Source organism: Pieris napi, chromosome 19 (genome assembly GCF_905475465.1).
Source record: "Pieris napi chromosome 19, ilPieNapi1.2, whole genome shotgun sequence".
Taxonomy (NCBI): Eukaryota; Metazoa; Arthropoda; class Insecta; order Lepidoptera; family Pieridae; genus Pieris; species Pieris napi.
The window spans coordinates 7,270,303-7,285,187 of NC_062252.1; the positions used below are offsets into that span (position 1 = coordinate 7,270,303).

Sequence of the window (14,885 nt, forward strand, 5' to 3'; positions counted from 1 at the left end):
TCATAATTTTCATTTATACGCAAGTTTCATCTATGATTAGGCATTCCAGTTACTCTCAATGTTAAACTTAAAATAAACATGTGTTTATTCATTATAACAACGCATTTCTATCTATAAGATTTGGTAAAAAAACCTGTGCCAGGGTTCCCAGCTCTTTAATATCAGGTCTCAGTATCATCTTCAACTCTGCGTAAGATGTGTTCAGGAGCCAATCCTTTGACCGTTTTTTTTTAATTTTGGGCCGTGCCCGTGTATATATTGCAGCCTTATAAGTATTAATTACGTACATAAAATACATTAGAGTAGAAAGTCACACGCTAACTAATCGAACGCTTAAAACATAGGCTATAAATGCTTACACAATACACATGGTAACACTGTCATCGCAATCCATCATCATATTACAACCATTACAGTGCCCAGTTCCGTTTATCACATCCGTACGTGACAGAATGAATGATAATTTTGCAAAATCACGGAGGTACTATAAATAGAAGACTGCTTTAAATACAGCCCATGTTTGATTTATGGCGCGTGATAGGCCGTTGAGTAAAATATTAGTGGTTGGGGCGATAAGAGGGGAGATTCCTTTGGGGATGTAACACAAACATTATCAACAATTTTTTCCACGCTTTTGACATATTGCTCCCGTCTTTGAAGTGGTTTGGGCGTTTGGCGGCTACTCAAAGTATTTGACCGTTACTTATTTCATGTATACATTATATGATGATAATTTACGAGAAACAAAACACAAATCAGTAACAATACTCTTTTTTGTAGTATTTTTCTATGTTTACGTACACTGTGTACGTAATTTGTTACTTCGTACCGAGTGAAGTATGTTCTTGTTGCGAAGTTTTAAGCATTTATTGCTATCTTCATGTTATTGCAATGAAATTTGTTAATCTAACATAAATGTTCAACTTTATTGCTTTATTTTTACATTATTAAATAATTTAAAATTATCATATTTGATGAAATGCCGCTACGTTCATGACCTTTGTTTTCAGAATTTCTTCATCTTTCATTCATCAAATAAATCAATCAAATATGATAATTTTAAATTATTTAATAATGTAAAAATAAAGTTGAACATTTATGATCAACAAATTTCATGCCAATAACTTGAAGATAGCAATAGATGCTTAAAACAACAACACACTTCATTCGTAACGAAGTAAACAAATCCGGCTATTAGTTTCCTGAAACTTTGAATAGCGAAAGAATCACTTTATTTGTACGTTCACCCAAAAAGGAATAAGAAAAACATCGTCTTCTGCGTAATTTAAAATTCTGTTTGTTTTTCTATTCTGAAGGTGACGGTAACGAGTTGTGACAGCTCCGTTACTCTATTAAGAACTGAAACAGATACTACGAATTCTGTGATATAAAACCAAGATATGAAAAACATTATTTTGTAGAGATAATAAGTGAAGAACCTTCCGTTATATACGTACAAAAAATGAGATTAGAATTTATTATTATTAAATTTATTATTATTATTAAAAAGAGATTAGTATTATTGTGAAAAAGCGTGGGGCGCTCTGTGCCATATTTTTTGTTCATTACCATTTTCAGCCTATTTTCAGGAATTATATTTCACTTTTTAGTTTGATGTGCTTTAAAAGCGTGTTTTATAGTTTTTTTGAACTATATTTATTTTCCACTTTTTAGTCCTAGCAGCAATACGTGTTGTCTCAATTTAATCGTATTGCTTTGTGGACTTAAAAAAATTTCATTGTTTTTTTCGAGATAAACCTATGAAATTATTATATTGTCGCTGATTCTTTATAAGTGTACAAACATATATACAGGTGAAGCTAATATAAAGCGTGTAGGTAATTAGAATGAATCAATCCACGTTTACATCAAAGTTTATAGAAATGAAATAAATGGATAAATAATTAAATACGGTATGTTCTTTACTTTCACGAGTATCATATTTTCCATGCGTATAAAAGTTACCTTATATTCAGTATCATAACATATCATAATGTAATATATATAAAGTATCGCTGTCGCTAAATTTTCTGCCTCCGCGAGCTTCGTTTCGCCTATTTATGATTTTTGTTAAACTGATTTTTTCCCGTGCAATGTATCTATTTTTTACCCAAAAAGCCCTCCTTTTCCTTCAGAGTCCAAGGAATAGTCAAAAACATACTCAAATTGGTCCAGCCAGCCATCTTCGAGTTTTGACTTAGCAACACATTTTTCGATCCATTTTTATTTATATTGTTTATAAATAAAAATAAATCCCTAGTATGTAATGGAAATTATGTCTTAATACATTGACATTCACCACAAGAGGTTGAAACTGTAATATCCTTAGATATTAATTAGAGACGTCTCACAATACTTGTGCAAGGATCTTAGATCAACATTGAAGCGTATGGGCGTAGAGCGAACTCAGTGAAAGCTAATGTGAAATGTAAATGAAACTTCGTTAGCATGTCTGGTAATTATCTTATATATTGTCTATCTGTTTATTAGATTAACCCATATATACTTATAATACTGATTAAATGACAATATTTTTAGTTATCTACACTAATGTTAAAAATGATTAGATTATTTGTTTTCATTGAATAGTTTAGTTAATAGTTCACGACTGACTCAAAGAATTATTTCACCATTAGAATTCTGTTATCCCTGATCAACATAGGCTATTGAATTTTTTCAAAAAGTTAGGTTTCTTTTTGAAATCACGAACTACCCAAGGTGTGAAAAAGTCTATGCATTGATACGAAATATAATATTTATAATTTTAAGGTATGAAAGTACCATGAGGCTATAATCGCCAACTCTCCTAAATGTTCTTTGTAATCAAAAAAGGCAATGCATTTGCAACCACCTATGGCAATGTGAGTCTATGGTATCACTTAATATCAGATGAGCCTCCTGCCCGTTTTAATAAAAAAAGGAATTAATATATGTTCCCGAGAGCATCACCTACATCTGTCATCCCATCCAGTTCCCATCAAATTCTAGTACAAAGTCGCAAACAGAAAATAATGAACACTGCTTTGTACTTTAAGTACTGCGGGTACATTGTTTTGTTCCCTTAATTATAGTTTCCTTTACAGAGCTAATTTTATGCGAATATAGGCAACGTATACAGAATAGTCGACCATAATATTCTTGAATGTATTTGGGGTAATTGTTTTATAGTGAAGCGGTCTGGAAATTACTACGGCTTCTCTGAGCGTGCTAAATAAGAAGCCCCTCGGATTCTAGTTTGATTTATAAGAAGTTTTTTTTCAAGTAATTATCGTTTGCTATTTCCGCTTATAATCGGAAATCCATAATTATTTATTTTAATGGCTGTACGTTGCATATATAAAACTAGTAGACTCGGCCAAGCGTTGCTGTGGCTAAGGTTTTTGTTACATTACTTAGTAGTAAACTATCCAAGGGAAATATTAAGAGTCATGGGGACGACCATGCTTCTTTGGTGGTTATGCCATTAAATAGTAGCTTATGTGAAACGTTGGTACTTGCAACACAGCGCCATCTGTTAGAATTGTGACTGTCAAATAATCAACAGATAATTTGCAATAAAATAATATTGCGGCTATAAATTAAGATGTAAGCTATCTTATCTTTTAAGTTGGATCAAACTGCACACGGTGTGCAAATTTAATTTAAAATCGGTTCAGTAGTTTAGGAGTCCATCGCGGACAAACAACGTGACACGTGATTTATATATGTTAAGATTTATCATAGTGAGGTGGTGTCTTCAAAATGATTTTCTCGGTTTTTATGCACAGGTTTTTGTAAAGCCTGTCGGAAGCAGGTGTTGTACAGATTTATTATCGTCATTTAAATATAAGTATGTCATCATTATGGAACATATACTCATAAATTTGGTGTCTTTATAAGAATAGATTTTTTTTATAAAATTGGTGTCTTTATTAGAATAGTTTCTTCAAAGGACACGAGGCTAATAAGGAAGAGAGAACCAAATATTTAATAGTTAATTAGGTGTTATGTTTAATTAGTAAAGCGTATTTCTGCTAAGTCATGGACGTCAGGCCCTTTCATATTACACTTAATTTTAAAGGTAAGTAACTAAGCTTACAATGTAACCCATGTTACATGAATTCAACAAAAATTGAGACGATAAAACAACAGCTTAGTTAAAAAATTTGTATAAATATAAAATATTATAATAACCCGTTTTTCTCTGAACGGACAGTTGGCAATAATGCTTTAACAAATAAACGTTTAAAATACGTTTTATATTTTGACATAGTTGCCTTTTATGAATGCCCTGAATCCTTTCGAACATTGCTTCAGGACAATGGATTTGAAGCGGGGCGGAAAAAATTCAGGATGGGTAAATATAAATCTCGTACGAAATATTTTGCTTTAAAAATTTTAACCTACTTTCCTTTCATTAAAATTACTTGCTGCCATTACTGCATTGCCACTTCAAACTTAGCACAAAAACGACTTAAAGTTCGTACTTAAAAGGCTAATAAATTATTCATAATAACGTTGCAAATCTTACTGGTTTTTGTTAAAATTGTAGCATGTTTTACTGGGTCTGTATTTTTTAAATAAAATTATAACAGAAACGCTATACTGACGTTGTGCAAGGACGTATCGTTAAGCGATATCTACCAGGCAAATGTTGTTCGAGTAAATAAAGAGAAAATGTAAAATACATGAAATGAGAAGCAAAATTTTCATAGAAAACATTTCCAGTGCAACATACGTCCCTTAATCAAATACAAATTATTTCCCACTTGGTACCAAGTTGCAAATAATTTTCTAGTTTTTACTGGTAACTCTACTCAATACCATCAGGAACAAAATAATCCTACTGCCATAGTTGCCATTAATACTTTTATTAAAATTATTAATGGCAACACTTTGCACGAAACCACGAACTGTCATCGTATGTCAATGCCAAAAACAAAAATTGAAATATTTTGAGAAAAAACCGGTTCTGCTGAGAGTTTTTAAAGGTAGCATTCATATTTGTTAGATTTTCTTAGGCTTAATTTAGTAGGAAATAATATCCCACTTGATTAAATTTTGATTTGCTATTACGGATAAAAAATTAATTCCCTCTGCAAAACCCCCATTTCCCCCCCATTTTATCAAAAAAAATAATTGCTTTATGGAATCTACAGACTCCATTTACCGAAAAACGATGTCCACTTTTAATTTTTCCGACAAAAAGAAATCTATTTGAATAAGTGTTATCCTTACCCCAACATATCCAATAAATTTATCATGCATGATACAAAAGCCTTGGTATTACATTTAATAAAGCATTCGTTGGAAATTCAATACAAAAATTCGCAATCCCACGATCCATGTTACGTTACAGACAGCTGACGTTGAGGCCTCCATTTTCACTGGCTCAAATTATAATTGGACATTCGAATTCGGAATGTCAAACTGAATTGAAGACAACTTTAATTATGCTCTACGCTTTGACAGGAAACGCATCGCAATTTAGGGATGTAACGTCTGCATATATAACAATTCTGTAACAATTCAAGTACATATATATGCATGACATGCTTGATATTAAACAACAGGAGTACAAGACAATAATGAGACCACTTCATCATAATTGTACTTGGTTTAATGTTACGAGATCACGTGAAATCAAGAGGGGTAAACCCGTCAACATAATATGCCAATAAGCTTCTGGCAGCTTTAGAGATAAAACATAAAATTAATAAACCAGTGGCGCTACACTCTTTTAAGGTCTGGGCGTAAGATTTTTGAATCTGTTCCATGATCATTTGTCAATCTAATAGACAAGCTGATTAGACTCCTGAACCTGACACACGCTGTCGACTTTTTAGCTCTAAAGCAAACCGGTTTCCTCATGATCTTTTCCTTCACCGTTCGAGCGAATGTTGAATGCAAAATAAGAAAGTCCATTAGTGCACAGCCAGGGTTCGAACCTATGACGCTTTAGCGATTACACTAATACAAAAACATATTTGTGATTCTTGTAAATATAAATAGATACCTGAATCTCACTAGAATTTAAGCCAGTGAATTTTGCTTAGTTACCATACCAAGATGAATATGCACATTATTTGAAGATCTACCAGCTGTAGAGTTTAGTCTTAATCAAACATTGCTTACTAATGAAGTCTCATATGATCATATATCGATGTTTCGATGCTTGGTGTGATGTTAAAGCTAGGGACGGACGCTGCCAAGCTGTCTGGCGTGAAATTAGCGTCGCATGTCGCTTCAAGTGAGCGTACTCATGTGTGTTCCTGTTTCCGAATCGTGCTATAAATAGTCTGAGGCAAGGGGACTGCTCTAATCAACGGTGGAAGCAGACGGAATGATTGCAGTGAAAATGATAGCCCTTAAACTGGTACCTATGTCTCATTACGAAAATGTTTCCCTGTGTGTGAAATGTCAATTTCAATAATGATAATATACATTTTTGAAGTTATACTTCTTTAGGCGCGTTATGAAAAATTGATGAGAGTGAAATTTTACGACGCGCGCGCACCGTGACACAAAATTAACAGAATGAAGTTGCCCACGGAAGATGCTACGGCGTTGGACATAATTTAAAAACAACATTCGAATAATAATTGAATTTATGTTACACTTAATGTAAGAGAATAATAATACATATTTTTTTATTTAATTTTTCTAATGTAAACTGAAATTTATTGACTATAATGACGCCTTTTCCAGTCTTTGATTATTTAATTGTAAGTAATCATTTGCATGCAATCAAAAACTATTTTTAATAATGCCAAAGAAGTATAACAACGCGCGTACATAAGTACACGCACCCTTTTTTTACTATAATTTAATAAATGATTTCGGTTTGAAAAACAACACCAATGGGCGTGCTAATAAATTATTATAGTAACTAGAAAAATATTTTTCTTATTTATACAGATTCGATAATTCGTAAATTGTAAGCCTTTGAGCCTAGCGTCTCTACTCTCTAGACATTGCCTTAAGCTACATTAGTATCTTTATTACATATGAGACAAGCATTTGGATGTCCATAAATCGTATGTAGTATTTTTTTTTTAAATATTCTAGTGTGAACTCGAAATTCTGCTTAATTAAATTAACTTAATTGGCCGTCGGCGTTTTAAAATTCTAGTTGATGACACACAGTTTTTATGGCGAAACATTTTGTAAATAGTGCGCAATTTAGTAAAAGTGGAAGCATTACGGGATGCGAGGGTATTCGTTTAAATCACGATATTAACACGATATAAACACGATCTTTTTTTTAAATTTAACGCCATTAATGATATCAATTTCCAAACATACTTAGAGAACATCATTACTCGAACCGTTTCGGTTTTGAGACCCAAAACTTATTATTCGTATTAATTCCAAAAAACAGATGCATTTAAAATACTTACATTTTGAAAAAAATAAAAGTATGCCTATTAAATAAAAAAATATCTGTCATACGTTACCCTTATGACTGAACGGAAAATTCACTTAACAAAATAATTGGTGCATTTATTTACATAAAATAATTGCACTTTGCCTATAAATCGTAGTGTTAACCAACGATAATTACATCCCAGAGTGTCTGTTTGACGTTCTCATACTTGATTTTATGATAGTAATTTACATAATACCAATAAAAAGTGTCTATATTGACAATCTCGTGTTAGCTATAAACACTTTCTTTATAACCATCATTTAAATAACACATCACGGAGAGACATAAAGAGGTATTTGGTTGTATACAATAAAATAAGTATTTTTAAAACAACGTACGGAAACATGTTTAGTTTTAGTTTGTACGCAATTAAATGATATGTAGTTCCGATCTGTTTTTGTTTTTTTATCATTACAATGGCAGATACTTTTTTTTTATTAATTTTATTAAAGTTGTAATGACCATACCCAGCCTTGCCTTGACAACCAACTTGTCCAGGTTATCTAATTCGCGGCGGGCGATATGACCAAAGTAAGTAGTAGAATAACTCTCCTATAGCATGTTGTTGAGAGCCTCGTAGAACTCTAAGTTGATCCAAGAATACGTATAATGATAATTTAACATTCAGATGAGGAGATATTTCTTTCTTTCAAACGCTAATGAAACATTACTCATTAGATAATACGCTGGTTATTAATACGCAGACCGCACAAGATGTTCGTGAGATCGTGAGGTCGTGACAATGTATCGACGGATGATAGGCAACAACAATTTGTACTCAAAGTCGGCATTTTTGATTTCAATATTGTTTAGAATACACTTACATGATGGTTGGTTATACATACGTATAATTTTTTTTTTATAACAGAGGGCAAACGGACAGTTGTTGAGTGATATTAAGTGATGCCGCCCATGGACACTCACATTGCCAGAAGGCTCGCAAGTTCGTTGCTGGCTTTTTAAGAATTGGTACGCTCTTTTCTTGAAGGACCCTCGAATAGGTTGGGAAATACTTCAGAAAACCATCGTAACCAGTCGAATTGGTTCGGAAATATTTCTGTGGCGGTTCGTAGTGGTGGTGCGCGGCAAAAGATGCTTTAAAAAACTGTAGCTCTCATGCTCCTGTAGCCCTCCTAGTTTATGAAATCAGTTATCGCGCCATAACATAGATTGAATTTTTAGGAAAACATCTACTGAGACAGAATGTTCACATAAATATTAGTTTATTAACAAGAGTTCCCTTGGAGAATAAGATACGCTCAGCTATATTCCATCATCATCAAAGAGCAATGATGAGGAGCCGGTATACAGGGTTAAACGTTAGAAATAAAGAAGAAAGAACAGAAAAAATAAGGCGCTAAGAAAATTAGGCGCTAAATAATAAAAATAAAGGAGTTTAAAGATAAATAACACGGGACCAACCGCGAGTATTATTTAAAGATGTGATATGAATACGCAGGATATGAAAGTTAAATCTTAAACAAGTAACTAAGATAAAACAAGGTAGAGTTTGTCAAAACAATAACAATGAAAACTTTGTGATTCCACCCATACAACGAAAATTTTCAAAAGTACGCAGCATTTCACCAAAGTCCACCACCTTTAAATCTTTAAACATTCCATAACAATGAGAAGCGCAAATTATGTTTTATCCTGCCGGTCATTGAACTCTAGATCAATATAAACGAGGCCGTATAACTTTGAATACGTAATAAATCAAAGCCTGGAAATTTGCGACGTCATAATTGTTATCTATAGAGTTCGCTTCATTCATACTCTGATTCCTGAGAATGAACTTTTCAGCTCATACAATTGTTCCTTTACAGTCTTGGGATAAAAGGTGGATTAACGACTCAAATCGTTAAGCGATAAAGCTAATTTTGGGTGTGATCTTTGTTTTCTAGGTTATGCGGTTATTGTTAGGTTTTGATTAGCTTGTTGGTTAATTTCATGTTCTAACATCGTCGAGTAATAATTAAAACTTGAACCGTCGGACTAAAATTCATCGAGAGTTAACGATTTGTTTAATGAAAATAATGATTTAACGATTTGTTTAATGAAAATAATGATAACTTATTTATTGGCAAGAATATGGTACAAAAATATAATGGTGGCACAATCTAAACTTCGTTTGCAAATTTCTCTTACACAACTAAAAGTTAGAATTGAATATAGTAGTTACATATTATACATTATGATATAATCATATCATAATAGTCAATTCTTATATTATTTTATCACTACATCATCACATAATTAAAATATATCATTACATAATCAAATTAATATTAATTATAATGTTTTAGCCAAATAAGCATGTATGCAATAATCATTATTTTTAAAAGTAACATATTAAGTCGTTATTTACAATTCTAGTAGGAAGATCTTTGAATGTTTTGGTAAATTACACAAGGAAACAAGGAAGAAAAATTAAAAAAATCTTCAACCAAAGTTATTTAATTATTAACTTAATGAACGGCTGTTTTTAATAAGTCGATAAAAAAGTTAAGCTGATTTGAAATTGATAGTAAATTTCATACGTTTTCAAATATTACTACAATTTCAGTAACTTCAAAGCACTTTTATAGCACCTTCATATTCACTATTAATAAAGGATTCTTGAATAGATCTCAACTTGAATAGACTTTGCAAAGTTTACTATATCTTTACTAGACAGACATAACAGTAGCGCGTTAACGTGAATGATAACCTAAATAAGTTCCATTCCCCATAAGGTTATCTGACCTACAGCACCGTAGAAAGTCTTATCCGAGCGACCTGTCAGACGAGTGGTTGAGTGACACTGCTCTTGCGCCGATCAAAGTGCTATAACATAAAACATTGCGGTCCGCGCGTTGCGGTTATATTGGCCATAATGGCACCTAGTATTACCGTTTTAGTATATAATTACACGCATTAAAATGATTTTATAATAAAAAATTTAACGATGAGAAGGTTTTATCTAGACAGATAGATTTTTTATATTGTAGCTGTATAGTGTTCTTACGTTCAAACGAACAGTTTGATGAAAGTGTGAATGGTTTATGAAATTGAAAGATTTCAGAAAATAGTTTTAGCCAATACATAATATGGTGAAACATTATTAAATCCATTAATTATTAACAGTTGTATACGCTGTATATGATTTTGTTATGGTGACAGAACAAGTACAAAGAAATTTACGAAAACAACTATATATTTTAAAAGAAGTACGAACAGTCTGCGTACATTTAATTTTAAGAAATACTTTAATATAAATAACGTGCCTCACATTCGTATCTCGCAAATCTCGCGAAATGACGACTTCATTTCGTTTTCATATGCAACTGCAGATTGTTATGACATATTTAGATCGCAAGGAGTTTTGAATCTTTAGGACGCGTTTTAAAGGAAACTTTTTGATTTTACTTCCAAGTTCCAGAGACGATAAGAAAATGTGTCTATCAGAAATGACAAATGATAGACATATACTATACATTAAGACTCGAATAATCTATCATTTTAAGATGACAGCATGGCATACAATCTCCGAGGCTTAACAGATATTCTACAAGGAAGTAGTGAATTCGAATGAAAGAATACTGGTTTCAGTCGAGTAAGTCAAAATTCAAAGATCATTTATTCATATAGGTAACACAATGTACACTTGTATGAACGTCAAAAAAGAAATATACATTAAATGCTTCTATTTACTGCCAGTTCTCAAATCAAGGGCGTAGAACGGAAGAGAAGAACTGGCAATAAACTCTCCGCCACTCTTTTTAATCGCCAAGTGTTTTTTTTTACACAACGTTTGTAAGGAGCTGCAACCATTACACCACGCTCCTCATGACATCTAAAGTAATAAATGAAAATAAAATAAATTAAAATAATGATTGGTCCTGAGCAGGAGGCATGGTAAAATAGGAGCACGCACTTACATTCTCGTGGAAACAACAGTCTATAAAGCTAGCTTAAAAATATGGCTCTTTACACATCAACATACTGAACCTAGAATAGACTGCATCCTATATGTAAAGCGGTACTAATTAAGTACAAACAAACACGTCGCTCAATTTGTCTGCGATCGATTGGGTTCGAGTTTTCACAATGGAAGTCAACGTAATGTTTTAAAATAAACTTTTCGAACTCCATTAAGCACTCATGAAACAAAACTATTCTCAAAGTGGAATTTTTGTAATACTTCCCTAAATTACTGTCCGTTTACTTCTTAAAATGTTTTCTGTGAACTTTGGTGACGTAGAATTCCGTGGCTAAAATTAGGCATTATAAAAACTTTTTTAAGATATTGTTTTATACATTATTGTTACTGTACACTGTGCATATAATCTAATATATAAAATTCTCGTGTCACAGTTTTCGTTGCCATACTCCTCCGAAACGGCTTGACCGATTTTGATGAAATTTTTTGTGCTTATCCGGTATCTATGAGAATCGGCCAACATCTATTTTTCATCCCCCTAAATGTTAGGGGTAGTCCACCCCTAAATTTTTTTATTTATTTTTAGACAAAATTTTTAATTTCTGTTTTTTATGATACAACATACAAAAATACATACAACCCCCCTAACTTTCACCCCTCTACGATCAACCCCTATTTTTTTAGTATAAATGATATGGCAAAACGACGTTTGCCCGGTCAGCTAGTATATGTATAAATATCTATATATGTATAGTTAAATGATTTTACTTACCATTGCGATAAATCCTTGTCTTCAAGACCAGATGGAGTAGCGAGTGTGTCTGAATCGCTTTCAGTCCTACCGCCCGGGTGTTCCGGAATTATCCTCTCAATAGTTGTCACTTCCTCAATATCCGAGTCGATCCCCTGAGCAAAGTCCATATAGAAGGACTCCCTTGAGTCACTTGACCCCCGTCGCAGCTTGAGCGACAGATCCGGCGAACTATCATCCATCTTTGTCACTTCTATTCAACTTCCATTCAAAGAAAATCCATTAAAATACAGTCCGTTTCCGCACCTCTTTGTAATCCATTTTAAATTCAAATAGAACAGTCATTATCTCCTTAGCGTTAACCCATAAGCTGTTTAAAACGTAATTAAATTTTAAATATTAAGTTCAAACTTGTATGGCGCCTATTTAAATTTAAGTTTGAAGCGCTAAACCAGTTTTTAAAGAAAGAAAAGTTAATCAAACAATAGTAATTTATCTGCGTTACAAAATGAATGTTTCGACGTAAAAAGGAACAATGACCTGTAACAGTTCCCGGTTTAACCTTCCCCAAAATCGACACCGCTTCCTGCGACATTAAACAGGCCCGATCACGCACTACAACGGATATTTTTTAATTAAAATGTATCCAACTATGCAATGTTATATTGTAACCTCTAATCTTATATTATCAAGTTACCTCAATGTCATTAGTCGAATAGGAATATTTTATCGGTGAAGGTACGAAGGCTACTTGCCAAAATCGAAGCCGTCAATCATATTGGTATTCGGCGCGATTCAAACAATTCATAAATATGTATCACAGACAACAAAAACTATTTGTTATGGACGATCTATCGTTGAAGTATGAATAAAATATTCATATTCATAATCGCATTTGTTTGATCTCTAAATACCTGCTAACTTTAAATAAACGTTGTGAAAGTACTATAAATTATTCAAAAGAGAATTAAAATATGCATCCATAGTCCGTCACTGATCCCTAGGGAACAACAATAATGCGATACAAACATTCGTTTACACACGAATAGGCCGGTTGCTATTCTAGGCACGCATCGCGTCGGCGTATTGACACGGAAAATATACACATGGTTAACACTCGGAGCACAGCAAACGCCCTCTCGCGGCAAAGGACGGCGCGCGATTGCCGGGAAGTGACCGAGAAGGGAGGGGCGCACCCTAACTCCCTAGCCACCGGGATCAATCTGACGCTACCCGGAAGTGAGCGGCCTAGGGTAGAATACCGTCGCTATTGCTTCCGATGAACTTGAATGAAATACTTGATTTCGCAACACGTCGGTATCCTTTCAGAACTTTTCAGACTCATTTCGTATTTGTAGTGTTACAATCCAGAGCTTGTTTATATTCAAATTGTATTAGATGATTTTTAGAGATCATCAAGAATAATTATAGTGATTGATGAGTTCATAAGATTATTACACGCTTTATATTAGCTTCGCCTGTATGTATGTATGTATGTAACCGACTCCTTCGGACTCGATTTTGACCCACTTTTAACGATTTAATTCAAACTTTGCGCACCTGTCAAAGATCGATGACAATGCAATAATCCGAAAAAAAATGAAAAAAAATATAAAAAAATTAACTAAAAAATAAATAATAGTTAAAAAAACTAAAAAAACACGCTTTTAAAGCACATCAAACTAAAAAGTGAAAAATAATTCCTAATTTAGGCTGAAAATGGTAATGAACAAAAAATACTGGTATTATTGTGAAAAAGCGTGGGTTGCTCGATAGACGAAAAATTTCTTAAACTATTATTTATTTTATACTTAAAAACTGAAGTTGACTTTAAATTTATCGCTTTCAGTAGACAAGAACGGTTTTATTTTAAAGGAAAGGTTTGGGAGTATAAATAAAACAATGCATTATAATAATCTACAAATTTATAACATAGTTCCTCAATCAATAAACAAATGTTTTACTTAAATATAAACATTATATCACAATACTCAAAAGTCTTTATAATTGGATGAATTTTACATACACTATATTGCTTTGATTATGCTTTTTACAATAATAATGATTACACTAGATATAACCTCCTTTTCTTTTAAATTTTTTCTTTATTTTCCTCTTCTATTTAAGAGAGCTTTAATTTTATGTTTAAATAATGGAAATGCTTACACAGAATTTATAAGTGTAGATAATGTCGAGAACATGCTGGTTAGAAAACAAATTAAAAATTGAGGCACGAACGGAATTTTATGGTACACATTAAGGCTGCGTCCCCAGTAGGCAAACAGTTAGCGGCTGACTGAGTGAGCCGCAAATTTGCAGCGAACTGAAATTTGAGTTAGCTGCAGACACAAATCAATTTTCGTGCGTCGCAAGCAAACTGTTAAGAGTTAGCCGCTTATTTAGCCGACCGACTGAATTATCACTTAATTTTTGTTGTACGAAGGGAGTGGTTGTGTTGGTCACTATGGATATTTTTGAAGTATGTAATTGGTATCTTAGAACCGGTTTTGGTGGGAGTCGGCCGCTCACTAAGATAGTCGGCGCGCGTAACGCTGCAAACTGCGTACAGTGAGCGCAAATCTAGCAAACTGTGAACACTCCATTTGAAATATATGGAAGGGCGTACTACCGATACGCCGATAACTCAGTCAGCCGCAAACGGTTTGCCTACTGGGGACGCAGCCTTACACTCACATTCACATTTACAATTTAACGAATGACAAAAACGCAACATTTGAAAGCAGGTGATTCTATATAAATTCTTATTACAATAATACTATAGTAAATATTCACGGTCCTATTCA

General features: G+C 33.0%; 1 protein-coding gene across 1 annotated transcript in view; it reads right to left on the reverse strand.

Moving 5' to 3' along the window:
* The window catches only part of LOC125059243 (proton channel OtopLc-like), a 57,905-nt gene extending 44,670 nt beyond the window's left edge, over nt 1-13,235 (reverse strand). The window contains exons 1-2 of the mRNA XM_047663570.1: nt 13,111-13,235; nt 12,103-12,451 (exon numbers count right to left, since the gene is read on the reverse strand). Coding sequence (XP_047519526.1) covers nt 12,103-12,323 — 221 coding nt within the window. The 5' untranslated portion in view covers nt 12,324-12,451; nt 13,111-13,235. The remainder of the gene's footprint in view (nt 1-12,102; nt 12,452-13,110) is intronic.
* Nucleotides 13,236-14,885: the final 1,650 nt, after the last annotated feature.